Here is a 26643-nt window from a genome sequence, read left to right as displayed (position 1 = left end):
TACTATATGGCTAGGGCTGGCATGGCTGGTGGCTCCATCTGGTCACAGCTGTCAACAACAGCGTATGGCTCTTGGCAGTGTCCTCAAATGGCAGGGTGCAGCAGGTGAGCATCCGGTTTGGAGCCCCCGTTAGGGAAGAACTTATGCTGCTAGTGGCCAGAGGTGTCATGGCCGGCCATGCTTCATGATGGGGGCTGGATCTGTGTATTGTCACAGCAGGCTCCTTGAGCTGCTTGTGGAAGGTACAGCTGGGGAGCTTGGTGGGATGGGCAGCTGCAGGCCCAAGGGGCCCTCCCCCGGTGATGTGTTCCAGCCCTGTGGGTGCCAACCCAGGGCAGGGGCTTGGGCAGACCGCCCATGCTGCTGTACACAGCACAGCTGCGGCCTGGGTCCTGGAGTGCAAAGATGTCTATCAGTTGCCACATAAAGGGCATAGACTTGCAGGCACTCCCTGGCTGACAGTTGTGGTTAGTGAAAGGCCTTCACCTTTATGCGGTACTGCCGTGCGGACTGGTTGTGCCTACACTCCTGCATCTGGCCTGACAGCCCTTCATAGACCTGGGTGTTGGAGTGCCCGCCCCACTCGCACTGGCGCTGCATCTCTGCCTCACCCCACAGTGCCACGAAGTCACCAGTCTCTTGCAACCTGGTAGGGCCTGGGTGGTGGGCACAGGCGTGGGCATGGGCATCAGCGAAGATGAGTCCATTATGGGTGCCATGTTGGTTCTCTGGGCCTCCACATGGCTGTCCTTATGCTGCTGGGCCTGGTCAGCACAGGTGCCTGGCAAGGGACTGATAGCCACATGGCAGAAGCAATGCCCCACAGCACCTTCAAGCTCAGGCCAGTTGAGCCTGCAGCTGGGCCTGAGGGATGGCACACTTGGTTGGAGCCTGCAGCAGCCTGCAAACCTAGATGGTGCAGGCCTGGCGGGCTTGTGGCACTGCAGTGCCAGGCAGTGGTGTTGGGGTACAGGTAGGCTGGGGCACCTGGCCTGTGGCTTGGCCCCCCAGGGGGACACAGGGGCCTGGAGTGGCCTCAGCTTCCCTGCTGGTGTACCCCAGGGTTTAAAATGCCTGCAGACTTTTAAAGGCCTGAGGTAGGGGCTGCCATAGAGGCAGCCCAGCCCTGGGGTAGGAGAGGCTCCCAGCCCAGAGCCCTGGAGCTAGCCTTAGGTCAGCTCCCTAGTGGCAGGGCTGACTTGGGAGCAAATTTGCTCCTGAGTTGTGCCTATACATGAGTTACTATGCGGTAACTAATTGCAAGTAAATTATATACCTGCAAATGCAAATTTCAGATTTACTCATGATTAGAGGTTTTTACTGTGCGGTAAGTATGCACACATATACACATGGGTACTTACTGCACAGTAAACTGTGTTACTGCGTGGTTAAGCGTCTTGTGTAGATGTGCCCTCTGTAGGCTAGGCTATAAGTACCAGAACAAGTGCAACTACAAATGCACAGGGCTTCTAAGAAAAAGGCATATACTTTTTGTAACTCCCCAGAAATATTATTGGATCTGAGGTTGTGTGGATCAGTTGCCATCTCTGCAGCAGCACAACTTCTCAGTTCCTGAAAAGAGGACAATGAGAAAAGTTCTAAGTGTAGATTCATGTGGTTTCCAGGCTGTAGGAGATTGTAAAGCTTTTAATATTTATTCAGCATTTGAAAATATAAAGTACCACATAGAAAAGTGTGTTAAAGTGGTTTTTTAAATTCCATCATTACAAATTGAGTCCTTTGGGATATTTTTAAATCCTGTAGAATTTAAAATATATAAATGGAGCTCCAAGTGGATTGGCAGAGAGAGTTCATCCTGCATTAGAATTTATTTTTTTATTATTTTACTTTCATTTTATTAAACACTGACTGCTGTACAAGAGTTGGTTTATGATATGAAGAGCAATGATCTAAAGTGCTGTGAGTGATACATTGGCACCTGCAGAGAACCTTGAAAGAATGGGACTAGGACACTGGTTTCTGGTGTTCTTAGACTCAAGGCACCCTTGAAAAATGCCAGTTCTTAGTTTTTGACTTTAGAAAAGTAATAGAGCAATTTTTGTTGTTGCAAAGAACTCAGAAAGACCACAACAGGTCAGAATAGTTTTAACACTATGGATCCTTATCTTGTGAACCATTTTTGTACACCTAACAGTGCTATAATATTGCATGGCACCTCACAGAACCCTTGAAAGGATGCTGTAGTACACTGGTTGACAAATATTGGACCAGGATGTGGATGCTGCCTTTATCTGTTTGTTAACTCTGGATTTTACAAATTATATATATATAAAGGGCTTAGTCCGTCTGTCTGTGTGTCTGTCTGTAATGCTCTTGGGGGCATGGCTCCCAGCAGGGCATGGCTGCAGCCAGTGCTGTGTCAAGAATGACAGGCAGGGCGTGGCTCCAGCAGAGCGGGCCAGGAGGACGGGGAGCAGTGGGGGTAGGAGGCTGGGTGGCACAGGGCTGGATGCAGGGGTGGGGAGGTGCAGGGCCGGGTGCATAGCGACCAGATGCAGGCGGGGGCTAGTGGGCACAGCAGCGTGGGGCAGTGGGTGGTGGCAGGGGTAGGTAGCAACAGCCAGACACAGAGCGCTGGGGGGGGGGGGGGGTGTTTGCATGTGGCGGCAGTGGTGTGGGGTGGTGCATGGCAGTGGTGGCCGCGTGCAAGCTTCTCCACCTCCCCACTCCACATCCAGCAATGCTGGGCAGTGGGTGGTGGCAGCAGCGGTGGTGTGCAAGCTTCCCTCCCCCCACTCTGGGAGACGGTGGCATTGTGGGGTGGTGGGCGGCAGTGTTCTGTCCGCACCTGCCATCATTGATGGGCAATTCATTAGTAAAAAATAAATGTCACCTTTTTACTTTAATTCTGATAATTTGAACAGACATATTCATGCAAAGTACTTGTTTCACAGTGTCATTTGCCCTTTCATTCTCTCCAGATCTGAAAAGCCAAGCAATCAAGTTCCCAGTTGTTCTATTTTCCCTTTGACAACATCTATTATGTTGTCATGTGTTGGCAATTAAAAACATTCAGCATATTGAAAATAGGAAATGTGGGTACAGCCTGTAATGTATATGACTTGTTTGTTATGCTGTTGGTGCTGGGATTATTAGATTTGATTCTTCAGAGGCTCTGAAAAGCTTTACCCACTCAGCATAGTCTTTTTGAAGCTGGGGGTACTCACAGCACATTAAGTGAAGCATATGTCTCAGGGGTGGATTTGTAAAGGTATTGTGGTGCTTAAGGATGCAGATGAGTACATTTGAAAAACTCCACTAGTCACCTAGTGGCATCTTTGGGTGCTTGAATACCTAGGAAAATATGGCCCTATGTCTTTGCAGGATCCTAAATAAGAAAACATTTAATCTCTTTCTAGAAACCCATTATCAGTTTATCTCCTTGCCAATACTTTTTATTAAATTTCACATTGTTTTTGGATGTATGTTTTTATCTTTTTTCTTGCAGGATTTTGATGCTACTCTTGCCAATGCACTCTTCAAACAATATCATGGAACATGCAACTTCCTTAGGTAAGTTTTCTTTCATTAATATTATGGCTAGATATGGGAGGTATGTGGGCCTGAATTCTATCAATCAGTTCAGCTTCATTGAGAGAGACTTAGAAAACACCCAAGCATGTTAACTTTTTTTTCCTTGTTGGTGCTTTCATGAACTGAAGCCCACGGAAGTAAGTGGAGTCTTTCCATTCACTACTGGGGCTGTGTGAAATTTCAGCAGCCATTTCATTTCAGAGGTGTTTTGGGCCATTTCAGTGCCCAAAACACCAATGGAAGGCTTTGAAACGTTTCAGAAATGTTTTGGAGAATTTTGGCGTTTCGGAGCTGGGCATGCAGGGAAACAAAAAATTAAGAAGAGAGTGGGGGAAGAGGGCGGGAAGGACTGCTCTGATACTGGCATCTGGCTCCTGGTTCAATTCCCCAGCTCTCTGATTGCTTCCCCCTACTCTCTGATCATTTCCCCAGCTTTTCCCAGGAGGCATGGGCTCCTGGATTTGCGTGCGGGGTTTCAGCAGGCTGCCGCTGCAGGCTAGGACCAGTGGCAGCAACTCGGCGCAGCCCGTGCCGAGCTCTCTGAAAACTGTGGTGCTGCCGCTGGCCCCAGCCTGCAGCAGCAGTCTGCTGAAACCTGGCGCACAGATCCAGGGGCCCACGCCCCCAGGGGGAAGAGCTGGGGAAATTGAACTGGGAGTTCCAGGTGACTGCTGGAGCTGCCCCAGCCCCCACATACCACGCAGCGCCCTTCCAACCCGCGCTATGCCTGCGCCGTGGAGCAGCTGCCGCGTGGGTGCCACTGGGGAGGACAATCCCTGATGTCCCTCACTGCCCCATGCTGTGTAGGGGGGCTCTGCCACAAGCTCCCAGAGGCCCCGATCACCACTGCTGCAGCCAGTTAGTGTGGGGATTTTTTCTTTTTTTTTTTTTTTTTGTAAGTGCCAGGAGGCTGGGGCTGAGTAGGGATGGGGCCAGGCAGGGCGCCCATGGGGGCTTCTGCAACTCCCTCACTGAGGCAGAGGCAGGCACAGCTGGAGGAGCTGTGGAAGAAGCCCCCATGACTACCCTGCCTGACCCCAGCCTTCTGGCACTAAAAAGAAAGAAAGAAAAAAGTCCCGCCCTCACTGGCCAGTCTCTTCCTGGGGGGCGCAGGCCTCCGGATCTGTGTGTGGGATGACAGCATGCTGCTGCTGCTGGCAATTGATACTAGTTTTGCTTTGAACAGTTTGAGGTGCAGTTTCACAAAACTCCCTGCACCTAACTCCTTGAAACTTGGCAAGATTCATGCCATCAGATAGGGCTACCATTCCTGCAATTTTCATCTAAATCAGGCAAGATATGACAAAGTTATAGGCATTTTAGTGATTCCCCATTATAACCCATGGCCCAAACCAGCATTGACACTCCGAAACAGATTTGGCCGAATCAAAATGGGACAGCAATCCGAAACACCACAACGAATCGCTGCCTGTCTGAAACGCCAAATCAAAACCAAAATAAAACATAGCTGTTTTGCACAGCCCTGTTGACTACAGTGGCCTCTGGATCAGGACAGATGGACAGCAGAAGAGTGCTCATAGATATTATGTATTGATTCATATATTGAAACAACTTAATGTCTGGTGCAATCAGATGCCATTCACACATAAGTGTCTTGGGTAAATTCATGGTGACTTCATGGAGTAGCTATATGTGGAATACAAGTGAGCTGAAAAATTGAATAAATAGTGTTATAAAGGAACATAATGTGTGCCAATTTAGCATTCAGTGGGTGCATCTACCTATGCATTTGCTCTGGGGTGGGTTTACTCTAGAGTAAACCTGCCCCAGAGCAAACCCACTGTCCTGGTCAGGGACCTGCCCCTGACCAGGACAGTTCTTAGCCCCTGCTCCATGATTGCAGGGTGGGGGCCAGGGACATTATTCCCAGCCCCTGCTCCACAATTGTGGGGCAGGGACTGGGATCCTGTTCCCTGCCCAGCTCTGCAAGTGCTCTCCAGCCTGTTCCCAACCCCCACTCCGTGATCACGATTGTGGAGCTGCCCATGGCAGCTTCCATGGGCAGGGAGCAGTCTCCTGCCCCCTGCTGCCCAGTTGACTGGGAGCAAATTTGCTCCCAGTCAGATGTCTGCGCATGTGCTAATGTGCTGTTACTAATCACGAGTAAATTTGCTACTTGCATTTGCAGGTAGCAAATTTACTCATGATTAGAGCCAATTACTGCACAGTAAGTGTCTGCACATGTACATGCAGACACTTACTGTGCAGTAATTAGCTGTACTACACAGTAAATTGTCTTGCATAGACACGCCCAGTGGGTGTGAAAAGTAACTATAATTTATACTCCAGAAGAACAAAATGGACATGTAGCAGGAAATACAGCTAACAGCAGGGCATCGAATAGACCCATTTTATCGTAGCTGATACTCATGTAACCACTTCTGCCCCTTTAGCATTTATTTATTTTACTATTTTACTTATATTACTTGGTTGGGTAATTGGCTGGCCACTACCCCGGTGAGGGTCATGGGAGAGACCCAAAAGATGGTATGCCTGCCACTTAAGGCGTATGCTAGACAAAGCCTATGGCTGAAGGGGCCCACTCCGACAGGGAGCAAGTCTGGCCCTCGTGCCTATTCCATGGTGAAGGTGAGATATATCACTGGTGAGATATATGCTACTATTGGATCATGGAAAAGAGATTGTCTTGGCAAACACAGGTTGCATAAATTTACACATAGTTGTTACACATAGTTACACTAAGTTACACATAGTTGTATTTCATTTTCTGTGTTTTCTAGTTAAATATTTTGTATTGAGGTTGGTGGTGGGAGGGGTTAGTGAACATTTTCCCAGAAAATAAGTTTTTAGGGCCTTCTACTCCTTACCACTGTTTGCCCTCCAACTCTGCCAGGTTTTAAACTTGCCCACTGAGTAACTTCATCAGTTAACAATATTCTTCACAGGAGAATTGCGAAGATGCTCAATATCTCCTCAACCAGAAGACAGTACGAGCTGTTCCGCATCCTCCACACAGCAACATCTGGAAGGACAGTAATGATGTATATAGACTCCCAGCAGGGGTGGTGCAGGCATCTACCCTGAAGATCTTTAAAAGGAGACTGGATGCACACCTTGGTGGGGTTACTTGACCCCAGCAGCCTTTCCTGCTCAGAGCAGGGGGGCTGGACCCACTGATCTCAAATGGTCCCTTCCAGCCCTAAACGTCTGTGAATCTGTGATGTCTTAGAATCATAGGGCTGGAAGGGACCCTGAAGGATCATCAGATCCAGCCCCATGCACGAGCAGGAAAGACATCTGGGGTCAGACGACCCCAGCCAGGTGACCATCCAGTCTTCTCTTGAAGACCTCTAGGGTAGATTATTGCACCACCTCTAGCGGGAGCTTGTTCCATAGTCTGAACGCCCTAGTTGTAAAGAAGTTTTTTCTAATGTTCAGCCTGAAACTATCTTCTAGGAGTTTGTGGTCTTTGTTTCTACTTTTCCCCCCGGGGCATCTGGGTGAACAGTTGTTCACCGAGCTCCTGGTGTACTCCTCTGATATAGTGGTAAGCTGCAATCGGGTCCCTTCTCAGCCTTCTTTTCTTTAGGCGGAAGAGTCCCAGATCCCTCAGCCTCTCCTCATATGACTTGCCATGCAAGTCCTTGATCATATGGGTGGCTCTTCTCTGGACCCTCTCGAGCTTTAGCATGTCCTTGTTGAAGTGCGGTGCCCAGAAATGGACACAATACTGCAGCTGCACCAATGTTGAGTAAAGCAGGAAAAATAACTTCTTTGGATTTACTAGAGATGCATTGATTGAAGCATGTCAGAGTTTTATTAGCTTTAGTGGGTACTGCATCGCTTTGCCAGCTCATATTCATGCTGGGGTCTTTTATTACCCCCAGATCCCTTTCATTTGTAGTGCTGGTCAGGTTAGTGATGCCCAGTCTGTAGGTGTGCTGGGGGTTCTTCCTTCCAAGATGCAGCACTTTGCATTTCTCTGTGTTGAACCTCATCTGGTTCCGTTCTTGGTTCTTAGCTTTCTGAACATGTACTTCCACATTTTCATTCAAATGGTGCATAGAAAGTACCTCAGATTTTGCAGAAGCATCTCACTGTTGGCAGACTTAATAGTCTTCAGCCTACCCATAACTTCTTGAGTATTCATAAAAGTTCTATTTTCCTACACATGCAGACGGAGGATGCAGGTATACCTGGATCTTAGCAACTATCTGTCATGGGAAATCTTTTTAGCAGGTCACTGATTTGACTCGCATGGCTCTTCATCTCATCAACAAGGAAAAAATTGTTGTAACTCCAACTGTATCTGAAGAGTTCACTGAGGCAATGTTAACCTTTAGAGTGGTAGGGACATGCCTCCCACCATAATGCTTATCAACTGGCTGCATGCATCCCAGAATGTTGGTAAGGCTATCTTTCAAACCCATGGGGAAAATGGCTCTGTAGATTTTCATCATAGTGTCTTCAGGACTTCACCTGGAGCCCTCATATAGCCGATTGAAATCTGTTTCATTACCTAGCAGGCTCTCCATGAATAGACCAGTCACGCTCCCTCTAGGAGGCCTGTAACTGGACCTTGTTTTCCTTCAAATGACAGCTTGAAAACTGGAAAGAAACTGTTCACATTGGTTTAGAAGGGAATTCTCTCACTGGACGCATCTACATAAGACATTTACTGTGCAATACCCTAATAACACTGTGCAGTAGCATGGTGGTTAAAAACTGTTCCAATAGCCTACTAACACTGCACAGTAGGCTAATGCACAGTAAGCATCATGAAAAAACAGTGCATTAGTGCTACTGCACAGTAACTCTAGATTCATAGATGTTAGGGTCGGAAGGAACCTCAATAGATCATTGAGTCCAACCCCCCGCATAAGCAGGAAAGAGTGCTGGGTCTAGATGACCCCAGCTAGATACTCATCTAACCTCCTCTTGAAGACCCCCAGGGTAGGGGAGAGCACCACCTCCCTTGGGAGCCCGTTCCAGACCTTGGCCACTCGAACTGTGAAGAAGTTCTTCCTAATGTCCAATCTAAATCTGTTCTCTGCTAGCTTGTGGCCATTGTTTCTTGTAACCCCCGGGGGCGCCTTGGTGAATAAATACTCACCAACTCTTCTGTGCCCCCGTGATGAACTTAAAGGCAGCCACAAGGTTGCCTCTCAACCTTCTCTTGCGGAGGCTGAAAAGGTCCAGTTTCTCTAGTCTCTCCTCATAGGGCTTGGTCTGCAGGCCCTTGACCATACGAGTTGCCCTTCTCTGGACCCTCTCCAGGTTATCCGCATCCTTCTTGAAGTGTGGCGCCCAGAATTGCACGAAGTACTCCAACTGCGGTCTGACCAGCGCCCGATAGAGGGGAAGTATCACCTCCTTGGACCTATTTGTCATGCATCTGCTGATGCACGATAAAGTGCCATTGGCTTTTCTGATGGCTTCGTCACACTACTGGCTCATGTTCATCTTGGAGTCCACTAGGACTCCAAGGTCCCTTTCCACCTCTGTGTCACCCAGCAGGTCATTCCCTAGGCTGTAGGTGTGCTGGACATTTTTCCTCCCTAAGTGCAGCACTTTGCATTTCTCCTTGTTGAACTGCATTCTGTTGTTTTCTGCCCACTTGTCCAACCTATCCAGGTCTGCCTGCAGCTGTTCCCTGCCCTCTGGCGTGTCCACTTCTCCTCATAGCTTTGTGTCATCTGCAAACTTGGACAGAGTACATTTGACTCCCTCGTCCAAGTCACTGATGAAGACATTAAAGAGTATCGGTCCAAGGACCGAGCCCTGTGGGACCCCACTGCCCACACCCTTCCAGGTCGAGGCCGACCCATTCACCACGACTCTCTGGGTGTGACCCTCTAGCCAATTCGCCACCCACCGGACTGTGTAGTCATCCACATCACAGCCTCTTAACTTGTTCACCAGTATGGGGTGGGATACCGTATCGAAGGCCTTCCTGAAGTCTAAGTATACGACATCCACCCCTCCTCCTGTGTCCAGGCGTTTCGTAACCTGGTCATAGAAAGAGACTAGATTGGTCAGGCACGATCTGCCCGCCACAAACCCGTGCTGGTTTCCCCTCAGCATAATTTGCCCTGCTGGGCTCTCACAAATGTGAGCCTTGATAATTTTTTCAAAGACTTTACCAAGGATGGAGGTGAGACTGACTGGCCTATAGTTGCCCGGGTCCTCCTTCCTCCCCTTTTTGAAAATGGGGACTACGTTAGCCCTTTTCCAGTCCTCCGGATTCAAGCGCCTACATTGAACACCTTCAAGAGAAAACTGGATGCTTATCTTGCTGGGATCCTATGACCCCAGCAGACTTCCTGCCCTTTGGGCAGGGGGCTGGACTCGATGATCTTCCAAGGTCCCTTCCAGCCCTAATGTCTATGAATCTATGAATCTCCCTCCATCCTAAAAAGTGACTATTTGGTCTCACCTTTTGCTTCCTACTTTTTAACCAGCTCTCAGTCCACAAAATAACTTTTCCATCCAGTGCCATGGCAACAGCTTTTTAAAAAACCTTTGGTGAGGGCCCTCATTGAAAACTTCTTGAAAGTTCAAATATATTGTGTCAACTGGATCTCCATTATACACATGCTTATTAACACCCTTAAAGAACTCCAACAGGTGGTGAGCCAGGATTTCATAAAATTATAGAAAATTAAGGTTGGAAAGAACCTCAGAAGGTCATCTAGTCCAACCCCCTGCTCAAAGCAGGACCATCCCCAACTAGATCATTCCAGGCAAGGCTCTGTCTAACTGGGTCTTACAAGCCTCCAAGGATGGAGATTTCACAACTTATCTGGGTAACCTGTTCCAGTGCTCTACTACCCTCTTGGGGAGAGAGTTTTTCCTGATGTCTAACCTAAATTTCCCTTGCTGCAACTTGAGATCATTGCTTCTTGTTCTGGTATCTGCCACCACTGAAAACAGTATAGCTCAATCATCTTTGTAACCACCCTTCAGGTAGTTGACGGCTGTTTTTAAATCCCTCTCAGTCTTCTTTAGACTAAATAAACCCAGTTCCCTCAGCCTCTCCTCAGAAGTCATGTGTCCCTAACCAATTCCATTGCCCTTCACTGGACTCTCTCTACATCTTTTCTGTAGTGTGGGGTCCAAAACTGGACACAGTATTCCAGATGTGGCCTCACCAGTGCCAAATAGAAGGGAATAATCATTTCCTTTGATCTGCTGACAATGCATCTACCAACGCAGCTCAGTATTCCAGTAGCCTTCTCAAGGATTTCTCTTTTCGAAAACCACACTGACTTCCCCAGCAAATATTTGTTCATCTGACTGATGATTTTATTTTTTATTATAGATTCTGCCAACTTGCCAAAAATGGAAGTGAGACTCAGTGGTCTGTAGCTCCCAGGATCACCTCTGGAGCTCTTTTTAAAGATAGACATTATGTTGGCAACCCATCAGTCCTCTGGTACGGAGGCTGTAAGTTGCATACTGTTGCCAACATTTGTGCAATTTCACCTGTGAGCTCCTTCAGAACTCTCAGGTGAATGCTATCTGGACCTGGGGACTTATTATTGATTTGTTTTAAAACTTCTGTTGTCACTTCAGTGTGGTCCAACTCTTCAGACCTGGGTACTAGGAAGGATTTACCTGGCATGGGAATTTCCTGATTATCTTTTGCAGTAGAAACCGATGCAAAAAAACAAATTAGCTTCTCTGCTATGGCCATATCAACTCTAGGTGCACCTTTTTCCCCTGGGGTCCCTGACCCAGGCCAGGCTGCTCTCAGACTGTTCAGCCCCCTGGGGTCCCTGTGACCTCCATAGCCACCCCACCCCCCACAGGCAAAACCTAGTCCTCCATTGTTAAACATAACACAAATATAAGCAAACCACTTACAAACCAAAATTTACCCCCACTCCAGAACAGCGCTACACCACAAGCCATACTTCTCCCTTTGTTGTCTCCATCTAGCTCTCTCTCAGGTAGCTTGGGTGTCCATGGGTCTGCTTCCTTGAAGCTCTTCTCTCAGATGCCCCTTCCCCTGCAGAGCCACACTGCCTGCCTTGGTCCAGGCACTGGGCTTATATGCCATTAAGCACTGCCCTTTCCAGTCAGCCACCGACAGGGATTTTCTCTTTGCTTAATGGGCATCCTGCTCCCTGCTACACCCCATACACCAAGCTTGGCTTCCTGCCCCCTCCTCTGGCTCCCTGCCGCACAGCCTTATTTCACTTTTGCACTTGACCTACCAGCATCTGTGAGTTTTTATGTTTACCTCATTTGGGCACACTTTCCATTTTCTGAAGGATGTCTTTTTTCCTTGAATGGCCTCCTTAAACCTGCTATTAAACAATACAAGGGTTTTATTGTGTTGTTGGGTACCCTTTCGATTTGTGGCTTACACTTTTCATGAGCCTCTAATATAGCCTATTTAGATAGCTTCCAAGCTGACTGCAGGGCCTTTACAATTTTGAGTGCTCCTTTTAACTTGTAACTAACCTTTTCATTTTTGTGTAATTTCCCTTCTTAAAGAAATATATTGGCATGATGGGTTTTTTTGGTTTACTCAATCTCTCTAAAATGTTGAATATGATTACATTATGATCATTATTAGAGTGGCTCACTAGCAGATACCTCTTGAGCCAGGTCCTCCTGTATGTTATTCAGGATTTGGTCCAATTGCTTTGTCTCTTGTGGGTTCCGAAATGAGTTGCTCTAGAAAGCAATCATTTCTCACATCCAGAACTTATATCTCCACGTCTCGCCCTGATGAGATGTTTACCTCGTCTATGTGAGGATACTTTGGAGTCTCCCATTATTTCTGCATGTCCCATTTTAGCAGTTTCTCTCATCTCCCTGAGCATTTCCTGGTCAGGTGGTCAGTAGCACAGTTCTAATACTTTACTCTTTATTCAAGTATGGTATTTCTACCCATAGGGGTTCTATAGTAGTTTTCCTTTCAGATAAGATTTTTACGCTGTTACTGTGTATACCAGTGATTCTCAACCTTTTTGGACTCAAGACACCCCACCGCTCCCCCCTCCCACATTGTACTTGAGACACTCCATTATTTTTGTGAATTGAGTGGCACACAATTTCAAAAACTAATGTATATATTACAGTGTTTACCTGCTTGCAGAGGGGATGGGTACAGGGATGGGGGATTTCTTAGGCAGGGACAAGCCTCAGACTGCATTTATTTACTTAGCTTATCTGCTTATCTCCTCACATCTTGCTTATCCCCTAACACTTCATGGCACCCTTCAAAGGATCTGGTGGCATACCAGGGTGCCCCAGCATCCTGGTTGAGAATCACTGGTCTATATTATCCTTAACATACAGCGCCACTCCTCCATCTGTATGTCCTACGTTCTGATTCCTATATGATTTGTAACCCAGTATAATGGTATCCCATTGGTTATCATCTTTCACCCGGTCTCTAAAATGCCTATTATGTCAAAGTCACCATTTAATACCAGGCATTCTTATTCATCCATCTAATTTTTTAGCCTTCTGTTATTTGTGTAGAAGAACTTATAAATTTTGCCCTTGCTCAGCTGTCTGTTACTGCTCATACTATTTGATTCAGATTCTAGATCAGTGATTTTCAACTAGGGTAAAGGGGAACTGCTGCCAGACCTTTTGAAGGGTACCAGGATGTTTAAGGAAGTAAGTTAGGTATTAGGAGATAAGTAGATAAATTAAGCAGATAAGCACGTCTCAGACTTGTCCCTGAACAATCCTTCTATCCCCACTGTTAGGCCCCTCTGCAGGGTAATAAGCACTATCATCTATAAATTAGTTTTTGACATTGGGTGCCACTCAATTCACAAAAGTTATGGAAGGGAGCCTCAAGTCCAGTAAGGGGTGCCTCAAGTTCAAAAAGGTTGGGAACCACTGCTCTAGATGTTCTGACTTACCCTCAGTACAGGTTTCCCTCGCTTTATGCAGGTTCTGTATGTGCAAATTTGCTCTTATGTGATGACCCTTTTTATACCAAAAATTTGTTATATGCAAAGTAAATTCAATCCTATGCAATCGGTGTGGTGGAAGCCTACACTCAACTGCTTTGTGCAGTGCATTGTGGGAGTGACACACAACCAAAATATAGTCTTCTGTGTGGATCTGTGCTCCTCACTTGTTGTCTGCGACATGTGTTTCTGTACTTGCCATCCCCATTAGGATAGTGCTCTGTGCTTGTGTGTACTGTCTGCTGTTGGTGAGTACCAAAATTGTCATGTAAAAGTGGTAGAAATGGGTCTGAGGGTTAGTACAGTCGAGGTCTTGGAACATACCCTATTTGTTACATTGTAAAGTGGGTTCCCTTTATGTGAATTCAAGTTATGTGCCATTTTCCAGGAACACATGTACAGCATAAAGCAAGGGAAACCTGTATTATCTATAGTAATAATCCTTATTCCCCTACTATCCTCTTCAAGACAGTATAGAATATGAATGGTGCCCCACCTTTGAGGTTGTGTCAACCTTACCTGTGTGCTTTTCTGAACCTGTTGGCTTTCTTCCATTTTTAGTATAGAAAGTGCTCTATGGCCTTTTTAAATTTTTAATCCCAGAAGTCTGGTTCCTTTCTGGTTCAGGTGGAACCCATCTTTTCTTTATAGCTTCTTTCTGTCCAGTTTCTGATAAACCTAAACACATCACCCCTGTGCCTGGAAGGAGCCTGATCCTGCCTTCCCTCCCTTCCAAGTGTTGGGTCGCAGGGCAGGCAGCCAGCTCAGGTTGGGTTGCCAATGCGAACGGAGCCCTCCTAGCAATGCTGGAGCCAAATCCATCTGCTCAGTGAAATTGCACAGAGCTCCCCCATGGCTGGCTTGGGTAGGGAACCGGGAATCCAAATACGCTGGAGCCTGCCTGGCGGGCATGAGCCGCTTGCAGTGGATGCAGATAGTGTGTGGGTTGGAGGCAGGGTGTGACCCCAAACTGCATCAGATCCCCCTGCTGGTCAGTGCACAGTGCTGTAGTGCCATTACTGAGGTCTGTTTTGCGGTGCTGAAAAGGGGAATCCTGTGGCCCCCTGGATGCTTCATGTAGTTCTTGACCCCAAATATAGATCTGTCTGTCTATCTGTCTGCTTATAGAGATACATTATATATAGGGAAAGATTGTATATATGTGTGTGCATGTGTATGTATATATCAATATATCTATACATTTTGGTTACATAATTATGTGATTGTAGCATTAAAGCACAGGTGTAATGGGTATATAAAAGAGAGAGATTCAGTATTTGAAGTTTAGCACATGTTTAATATTTCAGGAATGAAAAAAAATTGAGAAGTATTGTGTAGGCCTACTGCTTTATTTTAATTGTAGGAATCACTAATGGTATTCTTAGACTCATACTCAAGGCTATCGGTATGACCTGTATTTTTCTTGTAGTGTTTAACACAGTGTAAGTAAAATGTAAAATGTATACTTAAAAAAATAGTCCAGCCAGAGTCTACATGACCACTAACCTAAAACATCATGTATTTTGTATTATACAATTATGACAATCCCATACATCTGAGTCATTTTCCTAAAGCAGTTGTTTTATTCAGTTTTGTGTGTCACAAAATTGAGTAGTTAATTTTTACATTGTATGTTGTACTTTAGTAATGCAACATGTAAACATTTAATGGGTCTATTTCTTAATGATTTTTGATACATTTGTGTTTATAATGGGGTGTGAGGGGCCTCCAATTTTCTGTTTGCCCAGGGTCCCAATAAATCTTAATCTGCCACTGAAAGTGGAGAAACTGAGGCATAGAAGTTAAACTTGACCACAACCACAGTATAAATTTATGTTGGTTCTGCTTAGAAATTGGAAGTGCCTGTGATCATGCTACCAGATCTGACTCTCCTCAACATGTTCTGCTCCAGCTTTGCCTTTTTATCAAATTACTTAAGCAAAATACAATTCAGTATTCCAGTTAGAAAAATGTCCACCAGATGGTGCCATACAATATCTAATGAGATTATCTAAAACCAGAGGAAAAAAGCAGTATATTCTTAGTGAAAGGCTAAGCCTAAGAACTTATTCTGGGAATATTATAATGTCACTAAGGGATCACCAGCCAAAATCATTGCAAAAGGGAAACAAATTATCCATTTCCTTAGTTAATAGCACATGATTTCACAAGGAAATAAGACTTAAATCTTTTGAGGTCTGTTGACTCCAGATCTCTCTCAATATCAGTGGATATAAACAGAGAATAGTACTATACAATATGGTATTCTGTACAGTAATGTATTGAAATTATACAATGTAGAAGTAATATGTAGACTTATAAATGACAAGAATTATAAATGTAGACATACACATTGTATGTCTATGTATAAACATTAGAAATTCCAGTTCATATTTAACAGTTCTGATAACTAAAGCATATTGTACTGTAATGTATTTAATTCCAGAAATTATGGTTTATGAAAATATGGCTTCCTAATCTATGAATTTAAGCAAAACTTCCAGACTGCTTTGTAAAAGAGCTGTTGACAGCTTCAACCAACCTGGGTCCAGCAGATTGCTACTGGACTTCAATAAGGAAGATGCCAGAGCACAGGTTGGGGCACCGGTTTCTCAGTCGCATGACAATCTGACCTGGCCTTTATGGAGTAGTGCCTGGTTATAGTCTTAGTTTATTCAGATTTCTCCTTCAAAGGGAAACACTGTTTGGGGAGATCTAGAAATAGATATGAAACACCTTCACTCACATACCTTCTACAGCTGCTTTCATAGCAGTTTTGCATAGTTTGGAGGCTCTCTTTTCAGTCTGATGTAACCTCCTAAGTCTCATTAAAAGCCTTACACATGGAGGAATATTTCCCATGGCTTCCCCAAACACTTTCTGAATGTCAGCCCCTGTCACTATGCTGTAGAATAGAGATTTACTTTTAAAGATACCTGGACTGAAGAGGAGATTGTATAAAGGCACCTCTAGAATGTGTCCCAGATTTTCTTTCTTCCCACTCAGAATGGTAGCCTGGTTTATAAAGTTGTCTCATAGGCAAGCCCTGGAGTGGAAAATCCCAGTATGGGGCTTCCTAAAGATTATTCTAATCCCCTGAGGAATTTAGGTTTATTTTGGACTCAAACTTTCTCTAAAATTGATTTTGCAAGATCCATTTCTGTTGCTGTAGAAATTCGGGTCTGTCTCAGAGAGAGAGCTCATGGTACCCAGCCTGACTCTCTAAGCAGGTCACAGTGTGAATCGCAGTTGACCTTACGCCTGTTAAGATGTCAGCCACCTGAAAGTAGTGTCATATGCACATTTTAGTATTGAGCGCAGAACTAGAGTGCCGTGCGCACATTCCGTATAAAAAGGGGGTGTGGGCGGAGCTCAGGGGGGGCAGAGTTTGAGAATGCATGAGGCGCATGTGTGGGATTGCCTGGTGTAGGTTTGATGTGTGCATGACAGAGAGTGTGGTGGAGATTAACTGATGGTGTGAGAGTGAGTGAGTGGAGTCAGTGTGGTCCTGAGTGCTTAAGCTGGTTGAAGGTGAAGAGTGGGAAGGAGTGTGCGGTGCTCTGTGGAAGCGCACCGTCTAACACTCCACTGACTCGAGGGTCTCCAGCATCTTGCTCCCCTTCAGTGGGCTCCAAAGTGGAGGCAATTAGGGTTGGCTCCCCGGAACCTTTTTCCCCCGGGTGTGTTTTACACTGGTAGCAGCCGTTTGCCCCACTGTTGTAAGTGTCAGCCTGCTCCACCTCCCTCCTCTCCATCTGTTCTGAATTAGTGTAAGCGACCACTGTTTAATAAGTGGAAGGTAAGCCACTACCAGCTTGGAGTGGACTTGTGAGGTGGACAGCCCTCAGGATCTCAGAGGCTGCAGCGGTTGGAGTTTAATAAAGATCTCCCTTCCTTTTCTTAATAAAGTTTATGCCACTCTGTACCTTGAGAATAATAGTGTAAGGAATAGACAGATAGTTATAGATAGATATACTATACTTGGATGAATATAAATAGAATAGTATAGTTAGGTGTAAAGGGTATTATTGATAAGAGTGTGCGAGTACTGTGTTTAGCGTCGATATTACTTGCCTGTTGTTTGCTATTTGTGTATTTAATAAACTCTTATAATTTGTTTAATTGATTATCCATGTGTGGGTCCTAATTAATCAACTCACAGACTAATTGGCAGGTAGGCTGGCGGTGGCAGATATGTCATGTCCCACTCGTTAACGGGCCTAGGGCCAAAAGACCCACCCCCTATTGCGAGTCGGACTGAGGAGTCAGCCACTTATTGAACGACCCTAGTTAGGCATTAATTGTTTTCCCTCGCAACATTTCCAATAGGAAATCCACCATTTTACTTTTATGTTCCGACTCCTGGAGGACTACTTTTGCTATATATACTCTATGAGCACGCACGCACGCATGCGCACACACACAATAGTATTTGCATATCTATATATCACTGTGTTTTCTCTGGCTCACCTTCAGAAAGAACTCCAAAACCATACAGGAAGCAAAGGAAAAAATGGAATATTTTTTTTCACTGGCAGCTTATCTGGTACATATTTTTGGCACCACTTCTAATAATTGACGTTAAGATTCATTTGGACTGGTGATGGCATTTTCCTTAAATTGATGTTAAACACGAAATCACTTAATATCAATTGATCAATCATTTAATGTAAATGGAGGTTTAGGTATTTATTCTGATTTGTGCTCTGGCAATATCTTGTGATAGACAGATTTAAAATATACTAAATTATGTGCTGCGTGGTGGAAAAAATGACTTGACTGTTTTACTGAAAAGGAAGAAGGGGATTGATTGAATCTTTTAATGGCGGTAATTGACTTAATCTACCACACAAGAAAGAAAAAATACTGTCAGACTACTCCCTGCTAAAGAGATGATAATGGGAGCCCGCACTACATATAAGGTATGCATGCCTGAGACTAGACCTTTTTAGGGATTCAGTGTTTCACCCTATCACCCCTGTTTCTAGGACCCTTGAAGACCATGAGAACTTCAGTCCTATGGTGTTGTTCCTTCTTGACCTGAACTTGACAGTCACATAAGGATTACATGTGAGGAAAGTTCACTATAATTCAACATTGTATTCACCATAACTAAGTCTTATATCCAAAGATAATGCCAATATCCAGTATCTATCCTCCCTTCACTTTATTCTTGAATTTTTGTAAGCTGAGCTTTTTTAAGATGACTTAAGGTACAGAAGTGAGGATGAAATCCTCTCCTAAAGTAATTTCAATGACCCAGATTCATTGTTGAAGTCAGGGGTGAAGTGTAGGGGGTGCATGTGCACCCCCTGAGTATGGCGGTGCACCCCCTACAAAAAGGCGTTGCCAACACTGTCAGTGGTGCCTGTGGATGGTCGCTGCTTGCTACCCCACTGCCAACACCACTGGTGGCATCTGCGGGCGGTCCACGATTGCCGCTGGCCACTGCCAGCGGTGCCTCTGGGTGGTCGCTGACCCCAGTTGGCACTCGCTACCCCACCTCCCCCCGCCACTGATAGCGCCAATGGCATCTGTGGGAGCTCTGTGCTCCCACCCGCTGCCAGTGCAGCCGTGCTCCCACAGCCACCAGGGGCATGTGTCATTCATGGTTGAAGTAAATTTGTTGTTCTCAGTTAAACCAAAGACTAGATTCAATCAGTAGTACTGGCTAGCTCAGATATGGTCCTCCTGGGATAATCGCAACAGGACCACATTTGTGGGACTAGAACAATAATCTGTTCAAATTCTTAGCAATATTTTTCACTTTTCTCTTTTAACATTCTTAGATTCCGTTTGTTTTGTGATATGAACTGTCCTTTATTTCCTCTTTCTTAGCCTATGTTTTTTATTCCTTTTTTTACCACTAGGTGTCAGCATTATTCACAGTTTCTACATTGCTTTGTTTGTATTAGCAGTTCCCAAACTTTCTCCAGGCATGATCCCATTTACACACCTATAATATCATGAGAACTGGGCCAGCAGTTAGTGGGGATGAGTGCTTGGAGTGTGGGTTTTGTTGTGTGGTTTTCTTTTTCTCTTTTTTTTTTTTTTTTCCTTTACAGCTTAGGTGTCCTCCAGGAACCAAAGGAGATAAAAATAGAGGCTGAGTCAGCAGTTGTGACCCGGATGGGATGTGCCATTTTCATGCTTTTCCCAAAGGTCAAGACCACTTCATCTGCACCAAGTGTAAGACTTGGTGGAAAAGATTAAAGGTTAGAAGCATGCATATCTATGCTTCATCAAGGAAAAGGAAGTTATGAGAGGTTGGTACTGGAGAAGCCAAAGGAAAATGAGAAGTGGCAGCATGTGACTATCCAAAGAAGGAGGGCCTCCAGACTAGAAGAGGAGCAGATTGAAATTAGCAACCACTTTCAAGCACTCAGCAGTGTAACAGCTGAGGAAAAGACAGAAGAGAAGACAGCTGCAGGCATTATGCAAAGTACTCTGTAGTCTAGAGATCAGGAAGTATAGGGCCTGAGGAATAAGGATACTAGGACCACTGCACCAGGAAGGAAAAGAGTAGTGGTGGCTGGTGACTCCTTTCTGTAGTGGACAGAGGCACTGATTTGTTGTCCAGATTTGAGGGCCCAGGAAATGTGCTGTCTGCCTGACGTCCAAATTCAGGATGTCACAGAGAGACTGCAAAAGCTCATTCATCCTTCAGACCACTACCCCTTCCTGCTTGTCCATGTAGGCACCAGTGATACTGCCAGGAATGACACTGAGCAAATAGAGGTGATTATAAGGCTCTTGGCAGGAGGGTTAAGGAGCTTGGAGCACAAGTGATATTCTTATCAATCCTTCCTATGGAAGGGAAGGGCCCAGGTAGGGGCCCTCATATCCTGAAAGTAAATGTGTTGTTGAGATGGTGGTGTCAACATACAGGCTTTGGCTTCTTTGACAATGGGTGGATGTTCTGGGGAGGAAAACTTCTATCAAGAGATGGGATTTATCTGATGAGAACTGGAAAGAGCATCTTTGGGCAGTGTCTGACCAACCTAATACAGAGAGCTTTAGACTAGGTTCTACAGGAGATGGTGATCAAAACCCTCCAGCAACAGAGCTGAATCCAGAAGGGAAAGAACCAGAAGAAGCAACTCAGCTCTGGGAAAGGGCCAGAGAGCCACAGGACAGCAACAAGTGGTGCAAAAGGGAAGTGAATAGATCAAAATATATCTGATATGTTTACAAGTGTGAGAAGTATGGGGCATAAACAAGATGAGCTATGAGCTGCAGCCTGTGAAAAGAACTGTGACCTGATCGGTATCACAGCGACCTGGTGGGAGAGCCCTTATGACTGGAATGGCAACATTAAAGGTTACACTTTTGTTTCAGAAGGGCAGGGCTGGGAGAAAAGGTGGTGGTGTTGCCTTGTATGTCAAAAAACACATACACTTGTTCCCTGATTCAGGAGGAGGAAGACAGCAGAGCAGAATGCATTTGGGTGAAGAAGAAAGGTGAAAGATGCAGCCCCAATATAATGGTGGAAATTTATTATAGGCCATGAAATCAGAAAAGGAGGTTGATGAGGCACTCTTCAAGGAGGTAAAAAATCTATCTAAAGCTATGGGATGGAAGACTTCCGTTTTCCAAATATTTGCTGGAAGAACAATATAGCCAAACATCAAATGTTGAGCCAGTTCCTAATTTGTGTGCAGGACAACTTTCTGTTCTTAAAGGTGGAGACTAGAGTATCATCTGTCTTGGATCTTGTCCTGACCAATAGGGAAGAACTGATATGAGGATATGAAGGTGATGGGCAACTTGGGAGGAAGCAGTCACAAAATGATAGAATTCCACATTCTTAAACAGGGAAAGCATGAACTTAGCAAAACTAGAATACTAGATTTCAAAAAGATAGATTTCACCCATCTCAAGAAGTTGCCCATGAGCTGTAGTGAGACACGTAATAATAATTATTTGGATAAGGAAGGGGACAATCTGAAGGATGAAATAACAAAAGGCAGAAAGCTTATGATGGGTCTGAATTAATTCAGGTCAGCAAGGCCTGATGAACTTCATCCCAGGGTTACTGGAGGAACTGGCAGGGGAGAATCCTTGATAATGTTGTTCATGAAGTTGTGGAAGATGTGTGAGGTACCAGGGGACTAGAAAAAGGCCAGTGTAGTGCCACCATTTAAATACTGCAAAAGTAAAATAATATTTAATATACTTTAAAAAGGTGATTTTTTTTTTCTCTTCAGATGCCACAGAGGTGTATGATTCATATCATAGAATATTTAAAATCTTTAATTTATCATCTACAAGCAGAAAAGTATTCAAATGGTTAGCTGTGGTAAAGGCCAAGCATTTAGAAAATCCACACACCTTATGTATCTTTCATTTGAACAGAAGTTAAGTAAGTATATCCAGTCCTCCTAAGTTTTAAGCTAACATCATCATGGTATGTTTATAGGTGAATGTAATGTTTGCCTTAGTAAACTATGATGTTAAACGGTTGTGGACCAGCCTTCCAATAAAAGTAGTGTCAGAAAAAACCCCAAAAAACAAAATGCCATGAACAACACTTGATTAGTTTTAAGATTAAACTTGAAATGTTTATAAATAAAATAAGGTAACAAGCTGCCAGCTCCTGCAGACAACACAGGCTCAACTGTAGCTATGGCCCCCACTCTCCCTAAGACAAAATGCAAAGTTTTTGTCGTGGGAGACTACATCCTGAGGGGGACTGAGGGGGTAATCTGCTGCCCTGACCCCTTAGCCCAGGAAGTCTGCTGCTTCCCAGGAGCCTGGATCCGAGACATTGCAGAGAAGATCCCTGAGCAACTTTGGCCCACTGACTACTACCCTATTTTCCTTATCCATGTGGGCACAAATGATATGGCTCAGAGCGCTCCCAGCTGGGTCATGAAGCGCTACAGGGATTTGGGAGCGGGGCTTAAGGGGTTGGGGGTGCATGTGGTGTTTTCATCAATCCTCCCAGTTTCAGGCTACGGGCTGAGGAGGGAGAGGAGGATTGAGGTACTGAACCAAAGACTGCAGTGCTGGTGTCATCGGGAAGGCTTTGGCTTCCATGACCACAGTCTGCTCTTTGGTGAAAGAGGCAGTGAGCTGCTGCAAGGGACGTCTTCCACCTCTTTCCACTGGGGAGGAGGCTCTTCTCAGCCAGACTGGCTGACTTGCTCCACGAGGCTTTAAACTAAGCCTGCTGGGGGATGGGGGGACCACTGCCACTGCTGGTCTGCTGAGCAACCTTGCAAAGCCAGAAGGGCAAGCCACTTAAGGGAGTCCACCCCTGCCCCAGCTCTGGAGTGAGCTGTAGGCAAGGCAAGAGGCCCCATAGGGACACTAGCGTGCCTGTACACAAATGTCAGGAGCTTGGGGAATAAATAGGAGGAACTTGTCCTCCTGCTTAACACAAATAACTATGATGTCATAGGGATAACGGAGACCTGGTGGGACTCCACCCATGACGGGGCCACAGGTATAGACGGCTATACCCTGTACAGGAGGGATCGAATGGACAAAAGGGGTGGGGGTGTAGCTCTCTATGTCAAGGAAAGCTATGCATCCCTGCAAGCTGAAATTGGCACCCAGGGTGGATGACTGGAGACCCTTTGGGTTAAAAACCATGGGGAACATGGCACAGGGGACACAATGGTAGGAGTCTACTACATACCTTCTACCCAGGATCAAGAGATGGACCAGGAGTTCACCAGGGAATTGGCTGCGGCCCCATGCTCCCAGTGCATGGTTGTCATGGGAGACTTCAACTACCCAGACATCTTGTGGGAAGAGCGCTTGGCCAAATCCGAGTGGTCGCAAAGCTTTCTCTTATGCATCGATGAGCTCTATCTGACGCAAGAAGTCTACGGGCCAACGAGAGGTAAAGTGCTGCTTGACCTGGTTCTGGCAATGGGGACGACCTAATCAGTGACCTAGTGATCGAAGGGAAGCTGGGTGACAGTGACCACAAGCTGATCACCTTCGCCATCCACTGCAAAGCTGGCAAGTCAGTCAGCAATACAGAAGTCCTCAACTTCAGGAAAGCTGACTTTGACAAGCTCAGGAGGCTTGTCAGTGAGGCCTTAAAGGGCCTCAGCCCAAAGGGGAGGAGAATTCAGGACGAGTGGTTGCTCCTCAAAGGAGTGATCCTGGATGTGCAAGCAAAGTCTATTCCATCTCAGAGGAAAGGCAGCAAAAGGGCACAGTAGTCCCCTTGGCTCTCCAGGGAACTAGTGGACCTCCTGTGTCTAAAAAGATAGACCTACAAATGATGGAGGACTGGATCCACCTCCAAGGAGGAATATTCTGCACTGGTCCAGACCTGCAGGGAGCGAACCAGAAAAGTCAAGGCTATGACAGGACTCCAGCTAGCTACAAGTATCAAAGACAATAAATAAAGTTATTTTTTAGATATGTGGGGAGCCAAAGGAAAAGCAAGGGACCCCTGCTAAACCAGATGGGACAACTGACAACCGACACCCAGGAAAAAGTCAACTTGCTAAATGGGTACTTTGCAACAGTTTTTCACCAGTCCTATGGGACGCCCCTGCCCATTATGGGACAAGGAGGCCCGGGTGAGGGAGATTCCTTACCCTCCATCAATGATGACCTCATGAAGGAAAACCTCAAGAGGCTGGATACCTTCAAGTCAGCTGGCCCTGATAGTTTACATCCCAGAGTACTCAAGGAGCTGGCTAGCATCATAGTTCAGCCCCTGGCATGGATCTTTGAGAACTCCTGGTGCTCTGGTGAAGTGCCCAAAGAGTGGAAGAAGGCCAATGTGGTGCCTATCTTCAAGAAAGGAAGGAAAGTGTATCCATCGAGCTATAGGCCCATCAGCCTGACCTCTATCCTGGGGAAGGACTTAGAAAAGATTATCAAAGAGGCCATTCTTAACAGACTGGCTGATGGCAACATCCTGAGGGATAGCCAGCATGGTTTTGTTGCGGGTAGGTCCTGCTTGACCAATCTCATTTCCTTCTATGACCAGGTGACCTATCACCTGGACAAGGGAGAAGAGATTTATGTCATATATCTTGACTTTAAAAAAGACTTCTATCCGGTATCCCAGGATCACCTCTTAGCAAAACTGGCTAACTGTGGCCTCAGCCTCACCACGATCTGCTGGCTGGGGAATTAGCTCTATGGTAGGACCCAGAGGGTGGTGGTTGATGGCAGTCAATCGTCGTGGTGCCCTATGACCAGTGGAGTTCCCCAAGGCTCTGTCCTTGGGCCAACACTATTCAACATCTTCATTAATGATGTAGACATTGGTGTCAGAAGCGGACTGGCCAAGTTTGCCAACGGCACCAAACTCTGGGGTAAAGCATCCACACCTGAGGACAGGAGGGTGATCCAGGCTGACTTTGACAGGCTCAGAAAATGGGCAGATGGGAACCTGATGGTGTTTAACACTGAAAAATGCAAGGTTCTGCACCGTGGGAAGAAAAACCTGCAGTATCCTTATAGGCTTGGCAGTGCTTCACTGGCTAGCACTATGGGTGAAAGGGACTTGGGAGTCATGACCACAAGATGAACATGAGTCTTCAATGTGATGCTGCAGCTAGTAAAGTGAGCAAAATGCTGGCTTGCATCCATAGATGCTTCTCAAGCAAATCCCAGGACGTCATTCTCCCGTTGAACTCGACCTTAGTGAGGCCGCAGCTGAAGTACTGTGTTCAGTTTTGGTCTCCACAATTCAAAAAGGATGTGGAGAAGCTTGAGAGAGTCCAGAGAAGAGCCACATGCATGATCAAGGGTCAGGAAAACAGACCTTATGATGAGAGGCTGAGAGCCATGGTGCTCTTCAGCCTGGAAAAGCACAGGCTCATGGATGATCTGGGGGCCACCTATAAGTTTATCAGGGGTGCTCACCAGGATCTGGGGAACATCTGTTCACCAGAGCACCCCAAGGGATGACAAGGTCAAACGGTCACAAACTCCTCCAAGACTGCTTCAGGCTGGACATAAGGAAGAACTTCTTTCCTGTCTGAGCCCCCAAGGTTTGGAATAGACTGCCGCCAGAGGTGGTTCAAGCACCTACTTTGAATGCCTTCAAGAGACATTTGGATGTTTATCTTGCTGGGATCCTGTGATCCCTGCTGACTTCCTGCCCCTGGGGCAGAGGGCTGGAATCAGTGATCTTCTGAGGTCCCTTCCAGCCCTAATATCTATAAAATCTATGAAATGTCTATATAATGCAAGTCTACTCTGCCTTTCTATGATTGAGCAAAAAGCTACTTAAATCAATGGGAGATTTTCTTTTGATTTTAAATTGGGCTTTTTTGATCAGTTCTGCAAAGTGCTTGATCTATCATAATAATAATTCTCCATACTTACTCCTAAAACATATTGATTTACTTCGTCTATTTTTTATTTTGTAATTTAGGAGTTCTAGAAGGCACATGCAGCAATCATTATCTGTATATTCACTAGGGGTGTGTGAAGTGGGCCGTATTTGATTTGGATTCGGCCCAATTCTCAGGACAGTGATTCGATTCTCTGATTTGGATCACTGTCCTGATTCTATTCGGCCGAATCCGAATCTGAAGTTTCAATTCTGATTCGGAGAATCAGAGATTTGGCCATATAAAGCTGTGTCTATGTTTTTTCTACATACCTCACGGTACCAACGTGGCTCATGAATGCTGAGATGGTGGGGCAGATGTAGCATCCCACAGGAGCGCAACCACACCCCCCACCCCACCCCCACATGCTCGGTGGCGGACCCGGAAGGGGACCTGAAGTACTTCTGGTCCCCTCCCGGGTCCGCCACCAAGTGTGCAGGGGACACCTCCCCGGCACCCTCCAGCCCAGTGAGTGGCTGCGGGGGGACCCCAGGTGCTGCCCCAGACCCAGGAGGCACCAGTCACTGAGACAGGTGGCAGGGGGAGGAGAGGTGTCCCCCGCGCGCTCCGCGGTGGACCCAGAAGTGGACTAGAAATACTTCTGGTCCACTTCCAGGTCCACCACTGAGCGGGCTGGGGAACCCCCCGTGCTCCTGTGGGACGTTCCATCTGCCCCACCATCTCAACGTTCACGAGCCACCTGGTATCTTGAGGTATATAGAAAAGACATATAAAGGTGTATCTATGTCTGAATCATCAAATCTTTCAGATTCTCTCCAAATCAAATTGGAGGCTTCCAATTTGATTCGGAGAAATTAATAGGTCTCCTGATTCAGTTTGGATTTAGA

General features: G+C 45.9%; 1 protein-coding gene across 1 annotated transcript in view; it reads left to right on the top strand.

Annotated features, from left to right (window-relative positions):
* The window catches only part of LOC109281590 (hypothetical protein), a 116771-nt gene that overhangs the window by 44805 nt on the left and 45323 nt on the right, over positions 1-26643 (top strand). Inside the window, exon 6 of the mRNA XM_059721761.1 lies at positions 3470-3534. Coding sequence (XP_059577744.1) covers positions 3470-3534 — 65 coding nt within the window. The remainder of the gene's footprint in view (positions 1-3469; positions 3535-26643) is intronic.

The sequence above is a fragment of the Alligator mississippiensis genome, chromosome 2, assembly GCF_030867095.1.
Source record: "Alligator mississippiensis isolate rAllMis1 chromosome 2, rAllMis1, whole genome shotgun sequence".
NCBI lineage: Eukaryota > Metazoa > Chordata > Crocodylia > Alligatoridae > Alligator > Alligator mississippiensis.
The sequence above is the reverse complement of the archived record's forward strand: the minus strand, read 5'-3'. Positions and strand labels throughout refer to the sequence as shown.